The sequence below is a fragment of the Ruditapes philippinarum genome, unplaced genomic scaffold (assembly GCF_026571515.1).
Source record: "Ruditapes philippinarum isolate M1 unplaced genomic scaffold, ASM2657151v2 ctg2066_1_1_1_1, whole genome shotgun sequence".
Taxonomy (NCBI): Eukaryota; Metazoa; Mollusca; class Bivalvia; order Venerida; family Veneridae; genus Ruditapes; species Ruditapes philippinarum.
The window spans coordinates 1-23,826 of record NW_026857899.1 but is presented as its reverse complement, the minus strand read 5'-3'; the positions used below and the strand labels follow the sequence as shown (position 1 = coordinate 23,826).

The window sequence follows — 23,826 nt, the reverse complement described above, 5'->3', positions numbered from 1 at the left end:
GTTGTTTTTATTTATCTATTTTTTTTAATTTTTCATTTACTTTTTCCAATGAAAAAGAAACTTAGAAACCCAATTTATTTTGGTTCTTCAGGTTTACAAAAAATTTGATACCCCTAGAATATTGGTTTTATGGGGGCGGGAAAAAAAAAAAGGGTAAACTTTATCTCAAATTTTTCTTTTCAAAAAATTTCATCAATAATTTTAAAACAATCTTTTGGAAAAATTATTGCCCTCTTTTTTTTTTAACCCTTTAAAAGAACAGAAAAACGAGTTTTTTTTCCAAAACTTGTACCCACATAGGTACATTTTATAACAAGTTTTGGAAATTTTAATTTTGTGGTCCACAAATTTTACAAGATTAGGAAAATCATACATAAAGAAAAAACAATACAATACTGTTTAAATACAGAAGTGTTACAAACAGTCATTTTATCATACATTTACTTTTATTGAAACAACACATTCAGACAAAGTACAAGCAAATGGAGTACGGACGGTTGCTGGATGGTTAGATACAATAATTCCCACACCAGATGCAAGTGTTCACATTTAACAAACTTTGCTGTGTTGATGCAGGTCAAAATGTTTCAGGTTTGTATAACATTTGAAAGTAATTACAAATTAAAGAGAGTACTGTGCAGTCCATGATCAAACGGACGACACGTGATAAAATAAAGATAACATTATAACGGCTACGTTTTGCTAAAATAGCTACTATTTCATATTGAGTGATTTTACTTACGACATCAAAATTGTGTATTGATGTGGCAAAAACCTTTGCTCTTATCAATTTGCTTTACCTTGTAAAAAAATCATTTAATCATTTATTTCCTTATTGTGTTTTTTTTTGTCAGACAGAGAAAGTGCACGTTGTTTCCTTGGAAATTCTAACAAAGATTGGCTGTTGTATATCAATTGCCGCGTTAACCACCACCATTGCCGTCTTACTATGGTTACGGTAATTTTAATCAATTTATTATCTAAATTAGCGGCCTTTTTCTGAAATTCTGCTTCTTAAATTTCATCAACAATTCAAGCTACAAACAATGAAGATACTTTTATTTAATATGAACTCTATTAGGTTTATACATTTTTGTATACACAATGTATATTTATTTATATTAATTTAAAAGTGTCAATTTTATGAGATATTATCTTAATTTAAATGATACTGACGTTTCTTCTTCTGTCAAGAAGTTTAAATAAGCTTAATTTCCCACCTATAAAAATTAAAAATGACATTGAAATTAAAGCATTACTTGTTATTGCATAGTAGCTATTGTACTGCATTAATTTACTACAAAATATTTAATCATGTGTTTCTATCATTCAATTTTTGCAGACTACGTTCTGACCGATATTACCTTTTGCTGCACCTTTCTGTTGCTGTCATTATTGCGCAAGTTGTATTTCTGTTAGGGATCGATGCTGTACAGTTTAAGGTAAAGGTGATGAATGTCCTATAAAGAGTCAAATCATTAACAATTTGCTCCGTTGTTTGAATCCAAGGCACATTAAGTTTCAGACATTAATACATTGATTTTCTTTAAAAAGAAAAGAGCAAACAATTTATTTTATATACTTTTAATAATGTATTTTGAGCCTGTTAAATGCTTTTCGTTTGAAGAAAGAATCGCTTTGTGTTAAAGAATTTGTCATAGAAGTAGCAAAATGTAAACAAATTGATATTTTTTTATTACTTCCATACAAAATACTAAAACACTATAAGCTATAATATAACTGTAGCTACATGAATAACCTTTTTCTGAAATTATAACAGAGCACAAAAAATAAAAATTTTTTTTTAAGAAATAAAAATACGTTCTATCTTATATTTTTATGAACTTCATAAATAATATATTTATAAACTAACAATCTCTGCTGTATTCTATTTTTGTTTACATATTCCACGGCCGGGTTTGTTTACATTTTTTGTTTACAGATTCTAGGATTTGTTTACATATTTCTATATTTTTTGTTTAACAGATAGCTTGTCGTTTTGTTGCCATCCTGCTTCATTACTTGTACCTGAGTGTTTTACGTTTTGATGCTTGCGAGGGGAATAAAACTTTTCCAAAAAACAAACCCCAAAGCTTTTTGAGGGCAGACATAAAAAATTAATATGCTTTTTTTTCTTAGGATGGGTATGAAATTAAAACAATTTGATTCAAAATTTTTAATTTAATACAAAACCAGAAAAACAAGGGCCTTAGGTAAATAACCTCAAAATTCCCCTTTAAAAATTCCTTTTTATTTAGTTCCCATTGTTTTCCCGTTGGCCGGGCTTTTCTTTATTTTGGGGTTTATACGCGTTTTTTCTTTGGAAGGGCACAAATTTCAAATTAAAGGGTTTTGTTTAACCCCCTTTAAAATAACAATCGCGGATGTTTTTAATTAAAAATTTTCATCTTTTTGTTTTTAAATTCTGGCTTAAGCCGGTGCGGGGGGGCGTGGAGGGAAACTTGCATTTTCCCTTTCCTTAAGTTAAACCAAAGCCTGCAACATTTTCAATTTTGCCGTGTTGGGCTTTCTTAAGGGATTCTGTTTTTCTCTATTTTATTCTTAAAGCAATCACGATTCGTATGATTGGGTTATTCAAGTTTGGCCAAGAGAGTTTGGTTTTATGAGTCATTGTTGCAAGTCAAGACATTACTTTCTCATGACATATGTATTAGTTAGATAAATAATACAGACATGTAAGTATTTTATATACCGGGTATATTCGTTGCTTTAATCACTTTCGAGTTGCAATAAATATTTAAGCCAGTCGTTCATCGTAGATAACGTCAGTTCTTACCAGTTTAAGTTTTTAAAAGTCAGTTGTATATTTTACATATTATTACACAGTTAGCATTCATTGAAATAATTATTGTAGGCTCTCAATTAGCATTCATGGACATAATTATAATAGGCTGTCTTTCTTAATTTTGTTTACAGTACAAATACTGGGACTTTTTTAATTTTTCCCGGTGTTTTTTGGGAAACGTTTCCCTTTTATTAAACTCAATAACATGTTTTAAAAATTCTTTAGTGGTACAATGAATCAACCTTTTTTACACCTCATTGTTTTCATCTTTGTTTTTTCTTTTTCTTTTTCTTTCAGGTTCTCCGTTTATAATTGTCTCTTTATCGTTAATATCAGCTGGAGACGGGTACAGCACCGAACAACAGTAAGCTTCAATGTTAATAAGTGTGGTTAAGTACAAACATATCCAAAATTTATCAGGACATTTTTCATTAAAAATGACATTTAATTAAGTCTTAGATTTATGTATTCATTGTTTCATTTCATTATCATTGAAACGATAGAAAGAACAACTTTTTTGTTGTTGATGTATGTTTTTTGTTGTATTTTTGTTGTTGTTTTCTTCTCACAATTATAAGTATCTGTTACATATATATAATAACATTGTGATCAGTTTTAGATTTATTTTAACAAGATTCTACCAGTTAACAATTTTTCATTTCAGTTGTTGGTTGTCAACAGAAGGGGCTATATGGGCATTTGTCGGTCCTGCCTTAACTGTGATAACAGTAAGTCTTTCATTTGAAGTTTTAATAAAAGATTAATAATTTGAATAATTCTGTCATACTTATTTTTATCCACGCGGGTTGGGCCGTTTCGGTCTTTAACAACTTGAATATTAATTCATTTAGAATATTTGATCAAAGAAAATAGATCTATCCTTCCCAGAAAAATTTCCTCTTCTCCCCTTTGACTTTTTTGGGGTTTAAAAATTTTAATTTTTATAATTTGGGTGAAAATTCAATTAGTTTAAAAGAAACTTTTTTCAAAAAGGGTTTATAAAAAACAAAAAATTTTCAATCGTGATAACTTCTTTTTATGACTTAATTTCATATAACATTAAACAAAAACTTTAGATCTAAACTTTTTTTTTAAAGACAAAACAAAAATTTTAACCTACTCCTTTAAAATTGAATTTGATTAATTCTTATTTTTTAAATTTTAATTTATTTTAAAAGAAATAGCAATAAGCATAATACATTATTTTAATAATAATAATTGGGTTCAATGTCCAGTTTTGTTTTCGAAGCAACAAACTTTTACAGGACTTCCTCCCCCGTATTCTCATCCATGACAGATAATTATTTGTGAGCGTACTGTGCGGCAGATAAAGAAAAAACATCTGCGCGCTCTTTTTAACAAAATAAAGTTAGTTACATGTACTCACTAGTTTTCATAAATGCTAGCGTCCTTAAAATTATATATTAATATACGTATTAGCAAAATAAAGAATGTAAAAATACTTTTGCATCGGCTTTAAACTCTTGATCTCTCCACTTCTTTTATAAATAATTAAATATCGATGTAACGCTATGTGAACAACCATGTATTTAAAATGCGCGCGCGGGATAAAAGCTTCAGAGTTTACCTCCCTTTACGAGATATTTTATTCTCTTATAAATAACACATGTTATGGTAGCATTCTAAGTTTTGAGTGTATCATATTTGTAATACCAGATTATTACAATTATTTCACAGTTATCTATGAGTAAAAGTTGTATAAACTATTTAAGAAAAAATTTAATTTAAACACAAATTTTTAATTTTTTCCCAAAATAATTTTATTTTAAAGGGAATATCCCGTTTTCCCTTTTTCATTACTTTACGTAAAAATAATAGCCATTTTAAATATTTAAACAAAATCGGACGGGTGCCCCGGGTTTGACACATCTAAAACATCGACGCTTGACTTCGGGCTGTTTTCGTCCAGAATGTTTCCCTCCAAAAGTTTTTGGTTTACCGGAGCTTCGCTCCCTTCGGCACGATCAGCCCCATAAAAATTTTGGCCCCCAGACGACTCTCTTTGGGTATTTCTGTGGTGCCGTGGGGTTTACTTGTTTCTGCCTGTTCTCTTAGTAACTTTGGTTCAAATTTGGGAAGTTTGGGGTAAACTCAATTGATTTTATGACGCTCCATATACGGCACTTCAACGTGTGGCCAGTCTGCCATTTCTTTTTTTATTTCTATAGAATTTTGCCTTCTTATGAATTTATTTAGAATTTACTTTTATTTGTGTTTACATAATAAGTCCTTGAGAATTTAAATATCTTTAGATCAAACTCTCCCTCCTAAAATTACTATAATTCGAACGTTATTGGGACGGGCCAAAATTGTTGCAAAGAAACCCTGAAATTGCAAAAATCATTTCAAAGTAAAAAGTTTCACAGTATTGTAAAACATCCTTTTAATAAGAAAGAATATAATCAAATTAAATATGGATGACAATTTGCTGTATTGAATAATAATTTATTCAAAAATCTTTTTTAATGTAGGTGTGTAGATTCAATTACAAAAAAAAAATAAAATAAAAATAAAAAATAATTGTGTTTTAAAATAATACAAAAATGTATTTCAAGCAATTGGCAACAACGAAACATTCGGAAATATGTCTTGGCTATTATTCATAATAACGAACGGGGAAGATGCGTTTGAATAAGAATGCTATGTACTCTTGAACATTTGCGATAATTTTTCTTCATTTAAGGGCCAGTTTGAAAGCTACAGTAGTTCTGTTACCACTACTTGGAATAACTTGGATGTTTGGGGTTGTAGCTGTGAACGAGTCTACTGTAATCTTCCAGTACATCTTCGCAATTCTAAACTCCCTACAAGTAATATATAACATTTGTATTGATTGATTTTGAACTTCAAAGATAAAAGATTTATATTTCAATTTATTCTAATAGTTAATCTAGTTGATTTTTTGAAATAATAAGACCAAAGACTGAAATAAGTGATATATTTATCCGTGCGTGTATCCACACATAGTTTTCCTAGGAAATAGAAATCAATCTTGAGTTGTTTAGAATAATGCACGTTTCGAGTTCAAATGCGTAGAAGGCTGATAGGCTCCAGAGAATAATTTCAAAGCATTTGAACGATAAACCGGGCATTATTTTACTATAATGCAAGAAAAAAAAATATATATCAGTTTCCATTCAAACATGATAATAAAAAAAAGAATTGTTAAAAATATTTTGAACTAAATTGAGCGTAGTTCTAAGTAATTTTTCAGACGTCATTTGGTTTATTTACGTTATTTAAATAGTTTTATCATTAACATCTTGAATAGCTTTTTTTCCTTTTCAGGGATTGTTCATATTTTTGTTCCACGTGGTTTTTAATGAGGACGTAAAAAAGGCATGTTCTTTCCGAAGACGAAACCAGATCTCGAGTGTCGACCTATACCGACAGTCTTTGACAAATAAGAAACCACACAAAAAGGCACGTGTATTATTCAAGATCTACGACTCGTTGTTGATTACATGTATTTAATTTCAGACGTCATAAAGTAGTCACTTAGGATAACCTTATTGTAATACATGTACATGTATATCAATAATTAGTTGACACAAAGTCTTTAAATAGAAAGTGCTTCCATTTTGTTAGCTCCTGATAAATATATTCTGGGCTATATTTGTATTTGTTTTATATTTCATTCAGTAAAGTATCGCTATAACTACGGTGTTCCGTTTGGAACAATCGTGATTTTTTTATTTCGTCCTTACCGCGAATGCCACGAATGGTACGATGGTGACAACGCGATGTCAAGATAATGAAAACACGAATGTACGATGGTGAAAACACGATGGTAAACGATGGTTAAAGTCGGCGATGGTACGCGAATGGCTGTCTGATGATAAAAACGCGATGTTAATATTCGTGACCATCGCGTTTTCAGCACATCGTGAAGCACTGAGTTCGATATCACATGAGCAGCGAGAGTATCTCTTGCCTTTTGGGCCGTTTTCACCATCGTACCATCCCCCCTTTTTTTCCCATTTGCCCTTCCCTTTCAACCATTTTTTCCCGATCCCCCCTCGTTTTCCACCCCTTCCCCCCCTTGGGGGCGCTTTCATCATGGGGCCCTTTCCGGGATTTCACCATGGGTGGCAATTCGGTTTTGTCAAACCTTTTCCAAATTCGGGGTGTTTTTCCCCCCCCAAACCCGGGGCCATCTCTTTTAAATAACCTCGCGTTTTCCCCACCCGAAACAATCTTTCCCATCGCGATTTCCCAATCGTAAATAAATCGGTTTTAAATCTCTCCCTTCTGTTTTCCCCACGTACCATCGTCCTTCGCGTTTTAAAACATCTTTTAAAAACGGGGCTTCGGGGGAAGAAACAGACGAACTAAAAAAAACGGGTTGCCCAAAAGGGAAACACCTCTTTTACTCCCTTTTTAAATATGGTTTGACGGATTCTTTCCCGGCATAAAAATTTTATTTCATGTTTTAATATATAATGAGCGAAGTTTAATATTTCAGGCCAACTTGTACTCCGCCACTACATATTTGTGAGAAACTGTCAAAAGCAAAGCCAACAGCATAGTCAAAAGGTGACGTAATCAAGCGTTTCTGCGGCCTTTTCAATGGAATCGAACTTAAAATGTTGTCGCGTTCGTACAGACTTTTTAACACAGAAAAAAAGCGTGCGTGGCAGATTCATTATCTATATCAAATTTTAATACAAAATAAATAGTCGATAAACGTTGATAATAAGATTTCAATCTGATAAAACTTGATAAAATGAGTTCAAATTCTTGTTTCCGAGTAAAAATAATGTAAAATTAATTGAAGTTGCTTTGTTATGTGATTCCTGTATATAAAATTATGAATTTATCAAACAAAATGTGGTTATTTTTACTTATTCCCCCCCCCCGTTTAAATGACAGCGGTTAATTTCCTAGAATGGTTCGCAATGAATAATTGTTTCATATGGGGAGATCATTTCCGGGCAAAAACCATTTTTAATTAAGATTGGTGGTAATTTGGTCAAAATATAAGTTGTTTGTTTAAAAAACATACCTTTGTATCTTCTGAACCTATTCTATCTTCTCTTAGTGGAAGTTCGTTTGTTCTTCAAAGCCGAAAATCCTTTGTTTCTTAATCTCTTAGCGAAAATGCATTAGTTACAGTTTATAAGAGAGCAATTGGAATAAGGCCCCTCAATAATAAAAAATTATCCAAAACATAATACATCAGATTATGTCATCTTATTCTGTTGAGAGCAGCGTCCCTCCAGATTCATGCTAATTTTCATGAAAATCTTGAAAATGTATTTAAAAGTAAAATATTGTGAAGTGAACAATGTCAATAATTTTCACATTGCAAACGGCACTTACATTCCACGTAAATTACAAAAAAGAGGCCAAATTATGCAAAACTAGTCCTTACTGCATTAGTAACACAGAAGAAATATGGTGATAGATACTGCAAAATCAGTCATTAATCGCATATACCATGTAAATAGTTGTTTGAATCTTGAATCATTTTTCTTTTCTTAAAATGTTAGTACATTTTTGTCAAGTTTGATGCTTGATGTCATATAGATATAGATACTTTTTTTATTCCTCCAATATTGAAGAGCAAATGACCCCAAAATGCAACGTAGATATAAATGAAGATAATGCAAATTACGGAAAACAATGCGCTTTTGTGGCTATTTAAAAACTGTATATATAAAAATTAGGGTGAGTGTTGAGCATGAACATTGTATTCACAGCAAAATGTCGGTGAAACGAACTAAAGATACCCCGTAGAATAATGATCCCTGCTCAAAATTCTATAGAAAAAGTGAGCTATTTTCTATAAATACTAACTGCATCTGGAGAAAAATGACCCCACCCTCACTCAGAAACCATTTGAATATTGATCCCCACCTTATCGACCACAAAGACAGATTTCTGCACAAGGTAGATTTCGCGTGGCATGTAGGTATTTTTGGACAGTAGATATAGTAGATCTATAACATCTACTCACAAACTTAAATGGTATTGTCCTTTAAATAATATTGTAAAATACTTTCATATTGGCTTGAAACTCTTAATCCGTTCACTTTTTAAAGAAAAAAACAATAATCAAATATCTCTGTAACGATTCAGACGAATATGCGCTGGATAATTTAGCTTTTCAGAGTTTACCTCCCTTTAAGAGATACTTTATTCCCTTATTAATTATAAACATTATGTTATGTTTTGGTAGCATTTTAAGTTTTGAGTGTATCATATTTGCAATAACAGATATATTACAATAATTTCACAGTTATCTATGAGTAAAAGTTGTATAAACTATTTAGATTAACAATTTAATTTACTACATATGTTTGATTTTTATTCATAATAATGTATAATTAAAGCTTATGCGTTTTCTTTTTCATTACATTACAGTATATATAGTCCATTTTATACCTGAAACTATCGGAGCGTGTGTCCCGGTTGACACATCTGAACATCGATCGCTGACTCTCGGCTGATCTGTCCAGAGTAGCTGTCCCTCCACACGTTTCTGATACCGGAGCTCTCGCTGCCTCGCCGCACGATCGAGCACCAATCAAAATTGGCCCGCAGACGACTCTCATTGGGTAGTCTGTGAGTGCCGTAGGGTTTACTTGTTTCTGCCTGCTTCTCTAGTAACTTAGGTTCAAATTTGGGAAGTTGGGGTAACTCACTGATTTATGACGCTCCTATACGGCACTGCAACGTGTGCAGTCTGCCATTCTTTTGTTATTTCTAATAATAAAAAAAAATATTCTTAAGATTACTGTTTTTTTTTTCATTTATTTATGTTCAAATATAAGAAGTCTTGATTTTTTATATGCTATAGATCAATCTCGCCATCCTAATTATGATAATTCGAACGTTCTTGGGCGTGGCCATTGTTGCAAAGAAAACTGAATTGCAAAAATTCAAGTAAGTTTCACAGGCATACAATAAACAATTCTGGTTTGAAACATTCTTAAATTAGAAGGCTATGTATCAAATATCATTATTTGAATATAATATCTAAAATCTATTTCAATGTATGAGTGTAGATTTCATAATAAAACAGGAAAAGAAGAGTTTTTTTTATTATAACAAAACAAGAAACGTGTTTTAAGCAATTGACAAAAAAATAGTAATTCTGCAACTGTCAATCGGAGCTACTCGGCAATTACTTGTAATAACGAAGTTTGAAGGAAAGGGCGGAAAAGATGTATAGTCACGTGTTGACATAATCAAGCGTCACTGTATATTGTTACACAAAACAATGATGTTTCATTTAAAAGTTGCTTTTTCAATTGAGTCGAACTTAAAATGTTGTCGCGTTCATACAGACTTTATAACACAGAAAAAACGTGCGTTGACGCTATTATAGCATCACATTTCAAACCAGATTCATGATGTATATTTACCACAAACGCATGAGTCAATAAACGTGAATAAGAATTCAATATGTTCCATGTTTCTATATAAACTTGATAAAATGAGTTCAAAATCTTGTTCCCGAGTAAAAATAATATAAATTATTTGACGTTGCTATGTTATGTGAATTATGAATTTATCAACCAAAATGCTGTAAGATCCCCCCTCAGAGCCTTTTAATGACCGCGGTAAATGTCCTTAAATGGTTCGCAAGGAATAAATATTTCTAAGCTTTATTGGAGATCATTTTCGGACAGAACCATTTTGAATAAAGAATGGTGGTAATTTGGTAAAAAAAATTGTTTGTTTGATAAACGTACCTTTGTATCTTCTGAACCGATTTTATCTTCTCTTAGTGGAAGTTCGTTTGTTCTTCTTAGCCGAAAATGCCTTTGTTACAAAACAACAGTTGGAATGAGGCCCCTCAATAATAAAGACGTTCATTCAACATTATCCAAAACATAATACATCAGATTATGTCATCTTATTCTATTCAAAGCAGCGTCCCTCCAACTTCATGCTTATTTTCATGGTCGTCAGACCGGTAGCGAAATTTCAGACTCTGATGCTGTTAATTGAAAATGCCGAAAGTAGTCCGCTTTTTTTGAAGCGGTTACTTCCCTTTATATGTACACTAACGCCGAAAAATTCAGGGGAGATCACTGCGTATAGATGGTCAAATGACAGGCGCATTAATTTTCAAGCAAAATAGTTCCCGAATGGTCGAAAATTTCTAATTTTGTTTTATTCTTTATAGAAATACATGCTTATAGAAAGCTCCATGATTATTTACATCTGTTTTAAACAACAGTTAGCGTCGAAATAATAAGGGTTACAAACCCTAATTTAGAATAATATGGTTTTCTTCAGGTCATTAACATATAACTTCACCGTGGCAGAGGGTTTGCGCGCTCGCTTAGGAAGCGAGAGGTCAGAAGTTCAAATCCCAGTTAAGGCAACTCATTTTTTTTCAAATTGTTTAAGTCAAATAAACATTGAATTGAATATCAGTGTTGCAATTAGTCTTATGGCCATTTTACTACAATTTAAAGGCTGGAAAGCATTGGTGGCACTAACAAAAACAAATTGGTTTATAATCTCACAACCTTCACCTTTCTGACATTCTGAGACCCAAACAAATTCAGTGCTTTGATTATCATTGTCAATAACCGACTTTGTTATTTCCCCCAATGGTATTAACTACTCAGATGATCATGATACATGTAAGTACTCCACATTGTTTTCAAATCAAATGGAGAAATGTGTACTGTTGATCTTCATCATTACTCGATATAAGGTTTTTCGGTATTAAAAAAAATACTTAATGATAATAATAATAATAATAATAATTACCACATTTCTATAGCGCCCTTCTCAAAAATAAAATGTTCAAAGGCGCTTTACAATGGAATTATATACATTTACAATGACTTTAAAAACAAAAAAGTAATAAAAATAATAACACACATTTATGTATACATTTACAAAATATAAAATATACCATGATTAATCTAAAAGTCTAAAACTCAGTCGATCAAATAAAAAAATGTATATGAAGAATAATCTAAGACTTGAAAATAAAATAAAGAGAAACGTGAAAACTATTAAAATTAATAATAAAAACACAAATAAAGATAAGACAACTGAAATCTAAATCCAATTTGATAAAAACAGTAATTAGTAATGGAAATGTGATTCAAAAATAGACTATTATATTTCAAATGTGTACCCAGATATCTCATAACAAAAGACAGCACGCCAATTCATAGTGATGACAAATACAGCACAGTTAGTTACTATAAATTTTCTGGAAAAAATGTGTTTTTAAAGATTTCTTAAAAACATCTACTGTTTTTGAGTCTCTGATACTGTCTGGGAGAGCATTCCACAGTTTAGGTGCCACCGAAGAGAAACTGCGTTCACCATATCTTACAGTCCTACTTTTGGCAACAACAAGTTGCTTTGAAGAGTTCTTTGATCTTAAGTTTCTTGTTGGTTGATATAGTGCCAGTAAATGTTTAAGGTAAATTGGTGACTGGTCATGTAGGGCTTTATAAGTTTGCATAAGGATTTTAAAATCTACTCGATAAACCACAGGAATCCAGTGTAGTTTCTTCAATACTGGAGTGATATGTTCAAATCTGGATGTTCCTGTGATGATGCGGGCAGCAGTGTTTTGAAGATGTTGTAGTTTATTCAATGTAGTTTTAGATACACCATATAAAAGTGCATTACAATAATCCATGCGTGAGGTGACTAAAGAATTCACTAAAGATTTTGTTGCATCAGTATTTAGGTATTTCCTTATATGACCAATCTGGCGTAGTTGTCCATAACAAGATCTACAAACTGAGTTAATGTGCTTTTCCAGGGTCATGTTGTTGTCCAATACAGCACCAAGATTTCTCCAGGGTCATGTTGTTGTCCAATACAGCACCAAGATTTCTTACACTATTTGATGGTTTTATGTTTTCATCTCCGATAGTCACAGTTATGGTCTCAACATGCTGTTGGTTTCTCTGAGATGTAAATATAATTACTTCTGTCTTGTCAGCATTGATTTTTAACATATTATTGTTCATCCATGTTACTATTTCCGCAAGACAGCTTTGAACTCGATCTAAAGAGTCATTCTTAGAGACTGGACATGTTGGTTTAAAGGAGAGGTACAGTTGTCCATCGTCTGCATAATAATGGTATTCCAATCCATGTTTCTTACATATTGCACCAACAGGTTTAGTGTACATAGTAAAAAGTTTTGGTCCCAGAACGGATCCTTGAGGCACACTGTAGCTCAATTTGACAGGGTTTGACAGGTCACCATTTATTGTGACAGTCTGGTGTCGATCACTTAGATATGAACGTATCCATTCTAACGGTTTTCCAGAAATGCCAAAGTTGGTGTTAAGGCGCTGTAGAAGTGTAATGTGGTCGATTGTATCGAATGCATGATATCTTTGAAAGTTTTAAAACTTCAACACATGCTCAATATTCCCCATAAGTTTAAACAGTTATCCGTAACTGGTGAAATATATGTTTTGTAAATGATTTCAGAGTTTGCGTGAGGTGTTTCGTTACTGTTAGTGCGTGCATTTACGCAGAGTGCTCTTTTCCTGAGTTGGGTGAGAAAGAGATGGTCACAATTCCAATAGTGGGCCTCTAGAGTCATAATATTATGCATGTGAAGTCATTTTTCTTAAAAACATCAAGAATACCGGCACTCCGGTCACAATGACCCCTTTTTAGGAAAACATACTTACTTTTGCTGAAAAATAAATAACCAGCCTTAGAAACTCAAAATAAGACGGAATACGCATCCGCCTTTTTGAAACCCGGATATAAATGCCAAGAATTGGTACTCATTGTTGTCGTGTTAGAAGCTCGAGAAAATAACATATTTATCTATAGGAAAATAGGAATTCTCTAAATTATAAAGTTAACTAAAATGATAAATGATAAAAAAATAAATCTTACATACTAAAAAGTACAAAAATTATCTGTCTTGCAAACACCGAAATGAGGGAAACAGATTTCTATACCTAAGCCGGAAGTCAATGTGAAAACAATCAGCCGAAGGCCGAAAAACTTAATATATTTCATTTTATCAATATTATTTAAACCTTAAATTATGCGTGTAAGATTAAGGGGGCTTTGCTGGTTTAAGATATTCATGTAAAATCTGAATGTAAATACATTTATTCCATTTTTATGTATTTAAACTATTTAAGTCGGTCAATTTAAAATGTATCTGTCGGATCAGTTATGTTAGTTTCCTATAAAACATAATTTAGAAACCGTAAGAGCAGTATCTTAGTTTAGTATTAGTGCTATTAAATGGATTCAATTAAAAGGCTTTGAAAAATGCGTTTCTACTAATTAACGAGTGAAATTCCCGGATGCATAACAAATTGCATGCAATGATATCTTAGTTAAATACATGCATTTTTATAACAGTTATAACATTAATTTCTTATGAACAAAAAAACATAAATAACATTTTGATTCTAAAGTCTATACATACAATATCAAATTTTATTGATTGAAATGAATCGTATTTTTGTTAAACTTTTAACTAGTAAACAACAAGAACAGAAATAATGTATAATATTGGGTTTAAAGGGAAAGACAAGGTTAGAATAAAAACTTGATTTCAGAAAAAGAATACTATAAATAATAAGTCTGCAAATTTTCTGCCGCCAAATAATAATATTAAACGAATGATAACAAAATTTAAATCGCTAAATCACCGATTTCTACAAATCAGTAAGCGCGGCCATGTTTGTGTATTGGCCGTATAAAAACAGGTGCGCGTGATGTCATTTCCCCACATCTTTAGATTCATGATAAATCTAGTTGAATCGTAAGGAAATATTAATGACCAGACAATTTAATTTTCACAGGAGGTGTAGAGGAGATTTTTTATGGTTCAAAATACGTAACAATAAAAAAAAAAAAAAAAAAAAAAATAAAAAATAAAGAAACGTACGGCTAGCCAAAAGTTCTAGCCGTACGTGAGTCACGAACGACTAGCCAGGACGCACTGTACGTATTGTCTAGCCGTACGGCACTTTTCAAAATTATATGGAAGTCGAACGTTATAAAATTGTTGATTTTCATGCTTATCATTTGTTGTTTTATTTGTATGAATTATTAAATCATTTTTGTTAATTTTAAGCACATGGATCGAATAAAAAATGATCGGAGTGGAATAAATAAATAAAAAGAACATTGAATGAAAAAAAAAAACGGTGAAATGCAAAAATAATTATATAATTTTCAAAACAGTAGATAAATATCGAACATAAAAGCACAGTCAATCAATTACTCAGCCTTTATTAAAACCTATCCAGGGACTGACAATAGAATTTTAGAATGCCTTTCTCGGAACATGCAAACTTTCCTTGATGGACAAACTTCTATACAGTACCGTCGGTAATTGTCGCAATTATCAAGAGCCTAACAACAATCATTTTCAGTGTTTGTTGTTTTTTTTTCATATAAAAGGTGTCGAAAATTAAACTTAATGAAACAAAAAAGGATTATTATCAAAATTTTGTAAACTATTTCAATTGGTGTAAATGCAAGCAAAGGATTTTTTTTATTCCCGACATCTTGCGATGACAAAGATCGATATATATAGCGATCAAGGCGATTAATCTCTAAAAAGTTAACATCCAAAGACAATTAATGCTGTTTCTTGGTTAAAATCCTTGCTTAAAGTCATAAAATAACATATGCATTTTCGACTTCCATAAAATTTTGAAAAGTGCCGTACGGCTAGCCAATACAGCGTGTCCTTGCTAGTCGTACGTGACTCACGTACGGCTAAAACTTTTGGCTAGCCGTACGGGCCCGTACGCTAGCCACTTCCATTATAAAAACCCTACTAAAACGTGTTCTTAATAGTACATATAATTAAAATTTTGCAGTTTGATTCTGACTTTCAAATTTAAAGGTGTGAACATATGTTATAATTGATGTACACATTTCAAAAATATAAGCAACTCTTTTGAAAAGTAAATTGTTAACATGTCTGTCAACGTATGATGCTGCGCATCGTAATCGTAGCCTAATATTAACTGCAGGCAAATCATTTTTATTGGCTGCTCAAAAGTCTAATTTGCATAATTTATTCACACAATTGCTGGTTTTTACTACTTATGTCTAATACTGCGCATTGTCCATTTTAATTGTTCCTAATTTGCACCAAATGCTCCTGTCACACTGTGTACTGACGATTTTTATTGCTCCTTGCATGCCTCTGTGCCGACAGACCTTTTGATCATGCACAATGTTGCCCTGATTGGTTAATCACCCTTGTCAAATATTCTAATGACGAAATAGACATCTATTTTTTTACGCTTCATCAGTGAACTGAATGACCTTAGGGGGAATTAGGTTCCACACCTGTCAAATTATACTGTAGTAAATTACAGCACGTCATAAAATAGCAACACATTTTTTTCAGTTACCAATAATCATTTTAAATATTAAGTAGATTTATGATTTTTTTTGTTTTATTGGATTAAATTTACGGTAGTAGAAATGCGTATCTGTCGGGGAAAGGAATTTGGTAAGTAGATATATATTGGATTTAGTTGATATTTTACCTGAAAAAAGATACATGACCGGCGATGTACCCTATTTGGACAGCTTGTCTAGCGAAAATTAAGTACAAAATAAAAGGATATATCGTCAATTTGAAGAAGTTTCTCATAATACCCAATTAAATTTATGGTTTATCTTTGAAAATTAAGCAGTCATTGCTTAAATCATGTGGTGGGATCATCAGCAAGCTTGAATATCGGAGAAATAATAATTAATGTCGCGGCGTCTTCAATTAATTAATTAAAGCAATTCAGTTCCATATGATGTTTTCATAAATAATATATAATGTACGCAATAAAATTAATAAGTTCTTCATCAAGATATATTTCAGTTGTACCAGCGTGTACACCTATACCGGAAGTGGGTATTACACGTCACAATCTCGGTCTCGTCTGTCTCGCGAGAATGACAGAACGCCAAAGTGGCGGCGCCCATGAACTTATTTCTCAAGTAAAAAATAGTGTCTTAAAACACGAATTTCTTTCTTATAGGGTTGATGTCAATAGGAAAACTGTCATGGTTCCTCTTTTTAAATGATGAATATTTATATTAGACAGACATCAATCCATCCATTCCTATTCCTTTAAGGCCCATGTTTGTTTTCAAATCAACCAAAATTTACAGGGGTTCCTCCCCGTATTCTCGACAGACACTAGCGTGCCTGTTCATGACATAATAAATAACGTGAGAAGCATGCACTAACTATCGTAACAGATGCCAGCATTCCTTAAATAATATATTAATTAATATCTGCAAAATAAAGTATGTCAAATACACTCGCATTGGCTTTAAACTCTAAATCCCTCAATCTTTATCATGATTCAACGAACAACAGCCTAACGCAAGCGCGTGGGATAATAGCTTCGGAGTTTACCTCCCTTTACGAGATATTTTATTCTCTTATAAATAACACATGTTATGGTAGCATTCTAAGTTTTGAGTGTATCATATTTGTAATACCAGATTATTACAATTATTTCACAGTTATCTATGAGTAAAAGTTGTATAAACTATTTAGATTAACAATTTAATTTACTACAAATGTTTAATTTTTTACCCATAATAATGTATTATTAAAGCATATGCGTTTTCTTTTTCATTACATTACAGTATATATAGTCCATTTTATACCTGACACTATTGGAGCGTGTGTCCCGGTTGACACATCTGAACATCGATCGCTGACTCTCGGCTGATCTGTCCAGAGTAGCTGTCCCTCCACTGGCTACGGTTTCTGATACCGGAGCTCTCGCTGCCTCGCCGCACGATCGAGCACCAATCAAAATTGGCCCGCAGACGACTCTCATTGGGTAGTCTGTGAGTGCCGTAGGGTTTACTTGTTTCTGCCTGCTTCTCTAGTAACTTAGGTTCAAATTTGGGAAGTTGGGGTAACTCAATGATTTATGACGCTCCTATACGGCACTGCAACGTGTGCAGTCTGCCATTCTTTTGTTATTTCTAATAAAAAAAAGATATAAAAAATATTCTTAAGATTACTGTTATTTCATTTATATAAGAAGTCTTGATTTTTATATGCTTTAGATCAATCTCGCCATCCTAATTATGATAATTCGAACGTTCTTGGGCGTGGCCATTGTTACAAAGAAAACTGAATTGCAAAAATTCAAGTAAGTTTCACAGGCATACAATAAACAATTCTTGTTTGAAACATGCTTAAATAAGAAGACTTTGTATCAAATATTATTTGAATATAATATCTAAAATCTATTTAATGTATGAATGTAGATTTCATCACAAAACAGGAAAAGAAGAGTTTTTTTTAAACAATACAAGAAATGTGTTTTAAGCAATTGACAAAAAAATAATAATTCTGCAACTGTCTGCAACTGTCAATCGGCGCTACTCGCCAATTATTTATAATAACGAAGTTTGAAGGAAAGGGCGAAGAAGATGCGATTGAATAAGAATGCTATGCTGTACTATAAGAAATTTGCGATTCCTTGAAAACAATTACTTTTGTGAATATTAACATGTAGACTAGTAATGTTTTTCATTTAAGGGTCAGTTTGAAAGCTACGGTAGTTCTGATACCACTACTTGGAATAACTTGGATGTTTGGGGTTGTAGCTGTGAACGAGTCTACTGTAATCTTCCAGTACATCTTCGCAATCATGTTCGTGAAGTTAGCCAGACAGCCGGAACAGCCGGAGCAGCCGGAACAAATTTTCGATAAGTCCGGCTGTTCTGGCTACTGCGGCTAGCCGGAATCCGGGTTCTGGCAGAAATGATACAGTAAAACATGAGCAAGAGACCATTGATTTATTCCATGATTAAGTTTTAAATTACTTATCACCTCGATATCTGGCTATTCAGGCTAGCCAGAATAACCGAAATCAAGATTACCTCAGATGAAAAGAAAATCAAACATATTCTAAGAAAATGAGCGTTGTCCATGGTGTGTCCGTGTGTCCGCTGGTATTGGTGTGTACGTAGGGAATACTATAGTATTTTGCCGACGTTGACACGAACTCGTACAAAAGACGGTCATTTCAGCTCATATCTCGCCAATTCCGGCTGGCCCCTGTGAGGCTTAGTCCAAATTTTGCAGAACCAAAATGGTGGGATGGTTTGGGGTTCAGAACGTGTGTCCGCGGGTATATGTGTGTCCGTCGGGAATACTCTAGTATTTTGCCTACGTCGAGACGAAAATCGTACTTTAGACGGTCATTCCAGCCCATTTATCGCCAACTCCGGCTGGACCCTGTGAGGCCAAGCCTCAATTCCACAGAACCCCATATGGTGAGATAGTTAGGGGGTCTGATCTTGTGTCCGCGGGTATAGGCGTGTCCGTCGGAAATACTCTGGTATTTTTTCCGACTTTGAGCCGAAAATCGTAGTATAGAAGGTCATTTCAGCTCATATCTCGCCATTTCCGGCTGACCCCTTAGAGGCCCAGCCTCAATTCTGCAGAACCCAATATGGTGAGATAGTAAGAGGGTCTGACCTTATGTCCGCAGGTATAGGTGTGTCTGTCAGGAATACTCTTGTATTTTGCCGACGTTAACCGAAAGTCGTACTATAGCCGGTCATTTCAGCTCATATGTCGCCGATTCCAAATTACCCCTGTGAGGCCCAGCCTTAATTCAACAGAGCCCCAAATGGTGGAATGGTAAGAGGATCTCGCCGTGTGTCCGCGGGCTTAGGTGTGTGCGTCGGGAATACCCTGGTATTTTGCCGACGTTGAGCCAAACATCGTCATATAAACGGTATTTCAGCTCATATCTCGCCAATTCCAGCTGGCACCTGTGAGGCCTAGCCTCAATTCCGCAGAGCCCCAAATGGTGGTGGGATGGTTAAGGAGGTCTCATCGTGTGTCCGCGGGTATAGGTTGCTCTGTTTTTATCGACTTTGAGCCGAAAATCGTAGTATATAGACGGTCATTTCAGCTCATATCTCGCCAATTCCGGCTGGTCCCTGTAAGGCCCAGTCTCAATTCCGCAGAACCCCATATGATGAGATGGTTAGGGGTCTGACCGTGTACGGCAGGTGTAGTTGTGTGTCCGTTTGGAATATTTTCCCAACGTTAAGCCCAAAATCGAAATGTAACTGTTCATTTTAGCCCATATCTCACATTTTCTATATGTTGGGATTCCTAGCGAGTCAAACCGTTTGTCCGCTGGTAAATGTTGTGTGTGTTAGAAAAACACTGGTATTCTGCCGCCTTTAAGCAAAAAATCGAACTGTGAATGATCATTTCAGCTCATAGCTTGACATTGCTGGCTGGACACAAAAAGCCCATTTGGGAATACTGATTTTCTGTAAAAAATAAGTCGATAAAAAGAATCATATCTGCTCATATCTCAGTTTCTTTTTTGAAATACCAAGGTTCAGTTCCACAGAAACCTATAATTTGCATGCTTATGTACGAAAGACCGCTGGGGACATTTCAAAATTCATGAATTTCCCGATTATATATTCATGATTTCACGATTCCAACTTCGTGAGTTCACGTTTTCAACTTACGGAAATCATGAATTTAAGATTTTAACTTCATGAATTCACAACTTCAGCATTATGATTTTACGATTCAATTGCACGAGTTCTTTATTTCAACTTTCAAATCACGAATTTACGATTTTAACTTCATGAATTCATACTTTCAACTTCATTAATTCATTATTTCAACTGCAGGAGTTCACGAATTCAACTTCTCTTATTCATGATTTCAACTTCATGAATTCACGATTTATATCTTCCTGATTTCACAAATTCAACTTCGTGAGTTCACGTTTTAAGCTTACGGAAATCACGAATTTTACGATTTTAACTTAATGAATTCACAAACTTCAGCTTTATAAATGTACGATTTCATCTGTACGAGTTCATTTATTTCAACTTTCAAAATTACGAATTTAAGATTTTAACGTCATGAATACATTATTTCAACTGCACGAGTTCATGAATTCAACTTCTCTAATTCATGATTTCAACTTTATGAATTCACGGTTTCAACTTCACGGATTCGTGGAGAATATACCCGATAATTCAAGACCCATCGGTCTTTGGTACTGTTTTGTCGCTGTTATACTCTGATATTGTGGTCATTTTAGATCAAATATTGAAATTCTGAATTGTTTCTGTTAGTTATAGGCTCAGTTCAGCAGAACCCCATACGATAGCATGATTTGGGTTCCAACTATCTATCAATTGGTATATGTCCGCGGCAGTACTCTGGTATTTTGTTTATATTTAGCCAAAAAACTGTCGGAAAATATCATTTAAGCTCAAATTTTGGAAATTCTGGCTGACATCTGTGAGCTCAACGCTCAATTCCACAGAACGGGTTTTTAATGGTATGCTTAATTGGTTTGATATTGTGTCTGTTGATAAAATATTTGGTTGAAAATACTCTAGTTAGACTATTTCATACATCAAGTAAAACGACATTCTGTTTATATATTATCGAAATAATACTCTTTTAATGAAAATCTTTTTAGATTGTGGTATGTTAAAATACATTTGCATGAAAGAAGTGTGTAGCCAAATATTAATCAGCACAGTCAATGCCCCTAGTTATATTACAATCATTTCATTCAATTATATAACATGTTCAACTAATCTATTGTGTTTGATTTTGTTGTCACCATCAAAGACATTCAACTGAAACTTCATTAAATTATATCTACACCAACATGAAGGCCTAAAACCTTCTGACAACCAGCTTCACTATAAAGTATTCAATTTGATAAAAGTCGAGTAGTGGATATGAGATTCAGTCGGGGGGGGGGGGGGGGGGGCGGTTGATATTCAACATTTAGTATATGTTTAAGTAAAGTATTATCAATAATCAAAGCACAGAAGGCGCTGAATTTGTTTGGGTCTCAGAATGTAAGAAAGGTGCAATTTGTGAGATTATATGTATAGTGCTACCAATGCTTTCCAGCGTTCTAATTGTAGTAAATTGGCTAAAGACTAATTGCAACACTGATATTCAATCCAAAGTTTTATTTGACTTTAACAATTTTGAAAAAAAAAAATGAGTTACCTTTATTGGGATTTGAACTCCAGACCTATCGCTTCCTAAGCGAGCCCGAAAACCCTTCAGCCACGGTGAATTTATATGTGAACGGCCTGAAGAAAAACCAGATTATTCTAAATTAGGGCTTGTAACGACTTTAACTGTTGTTTAACACAGATGAAAATAATCCTGGGGTTACTATAAGCATGTATATTTATAAAGAATCAAGGGCTGCAAGTTCTGTGGTATTTTCTGATCTTTGCAATCTAAATCGTACTGTATATATGTATGCATTTTCCTATATAAGTTTATTTTTATTTATTATAATTCATTTGCAAGGCACCAGAGTTTGATACATACGGAATTCTGCATAACTAGAGTTGCATAAAAAATCATTTATTCATTTATGTTCATTTTTTACGACAGCCACACTTAATCCTTGTATATCATGGCTACTTTCTTAACAAAGACAGAATTTAACAAAAAAAAAGTTGCCTCGACTTGGATTTGAACTCGAGACCTCTCACTCACTAAGCGAGCGCGTTACCACTGTACCACGGAGAAGTTATAAATTCAAAGCATGATTAACATCAAGTCATTCTAAATTTAGAACTTCCATTGCATTTCGGATTTGTAATCCTTAATAATTTAGAGGTATTTTGTTCAGGATAAACCTGTATTTTCATTGATAAAATCATATTCATCCGCGTAATTTGTGATTTTGCATTTATTGACAATTCTATAAGCCAACGCTATTGTTTAATTTTGAATGCGTTGTATTTGTTGGATACTTGTAACAAAATAAAATATTTCTTTCTTGTAAATCGCTAGTTTTAAGCTGTTTTGAGAACTACTTGTTGTTAGGATTGAATTAGAATCTAGAATTAGAGATTGAATGTCCGCTTTGTATTTACTTTTTTTCGATCAGAAAATACAATAAAACAATATTAGAAATCTGCGACCATTCGGGAATTACTTTGCTTGAAAATTAATGCGTCTGTCTTTGACCATCTTTACGCAGTGATATCCCCTGAATTTTTCTGCGTTAGTGTACATACAAAAGGGAAATAACCGGTTCAAAAAAGTGAACTACTTTCGGCATTTGCAATAAACAACATTAGACTCTGAAATTTCGCTACCATTATTTGTTTGGTCTGACGACCCAAACAAATAAAAACGAGTCTGCAGAAGATGAAGTTACAATCTATTAAAATGAAATAAAATACACGTACGACGTTATTTTATTTAATAATTTAAGCTGATCATGTCAACCTTCCCTGTTACGTTTTTTTCCGTTTATAAATTGCTTATTGTCTTCTTTGTTTTTAAATATGATCAATAAAAAAAATCATTACAGACATCTATTAAACGTGTATTATGTTATTTGTGTAATTTTCCCAACTATTTTTCAATTATTACTTTATGCATTTAAGTGGTTTATTAGAATTTCATGGAAGTGAAGAGCACCATGAAAAAACTAAAAAGGAAAAATCAAGAATACAAAAGCGATTTTTTTCAGAATTAAGAATAATCAAGGCGTCGTATACAGTGGACAGAAGGGGGGGGGAATGGAGATATAAACTACAATAAAACCCCTCAATTAAGACAGACATCGTTACTAGACTAAAGTGGTCGTAATTCAGAGTTGGTCTCAATTGTGGATATTCTTATCATTGCTTAGGTACTATAACCTAAAAGTACAATATGAAAGTATGTTATAATATTTAATCTGTTGAGAGCAAAAAAAATAGTTCTGAAGAAAGCTAATATCAAATACCGATTTATTAATTATAATATGATGTGAATAATTCAACTATCTTATAAAAAAATTAATGTGACAGTGACAACAATTTACTTTCTCATTTGTTAATTTGTTAACACCTTGTGAAAACAAGTGTCGTGCCAAAGAGCATTCATTTACTGTAGGTAGGTCTTGAGTTTTACATCAATGGTCTCAATAATGAGTTAAAAATAACAACAAAAAAACAAAAACAAAAAAAAAACAAAACAATTACGTTGATAAGATTCTCTT

General features: G+C 33.0%; 1 protein-coding gene and 1 long non-coding RNA gene across 2 annotated transcripts; both read left to right on the top strand.

The window, feature by feature from the left end:
- Window positions 1-471: 471 nt before the first annotated feature.
- Window positions 472-2,121, top strand: LOC132751432 (adhesion G-protein coupled receptor D1-like). The gene is made up of 4 exons (XM_060741586.1): window positions 472-591; window positions 855-958; window positions 1,343-1,442; window positions 1,987-2,121. The coding sequence occupies exons 1-4, from the start codon at window positions 505-507 to the stop codon at window positions 2,119-2,121; spliced, it is 426 nt and encodes a 141-aa protein (XP_060597569.1). The 5' UTR covers window positions 472-504.
- Window positions 2,122-3,102: 981 nt separating this feature from the next.
- On the top strand, window positions 3,103-9,716 carry LOC132751437 (uncharacterized). Its single transcript, XR_009628677.1, has 3 exons — window positions 3,103-3,170; window positions 3,471-3,534; window positions 9,630-9,716. It is a non-coding gene; the product is annotated as an uncharacterized LOC132751437 (long non-coding RNA).
- The last annotated feature ends 14,110 nt before the right edge of the window (window positions 9,717-23,826 follow it).

Excerpts from the sequence above, each read along its gene's own strand:
- LOC132751432 (XM_060741586.1), top strand. The coding sequence starts at position 505 with ATGGTTAGATACAATAATTCCCACACCAGATGCAAGTGTTCACATTTA. Across the intron at positions 592-854 it reads TGCAGGTCAAAATGTTTCAG|ACAGAGAAAGTGCACGTTGT; the intron begins GTTTGTATAACA and ends TTTTTTTGTCAG. Across the intron at positions 1,443-1,986 it reads TCGATGCTGTACAGTTTAAG|ATAGCTTGTCGTTTTGTTGC; the intron begins GTAAAGGTGATG and ends TTTGTTTAACAG.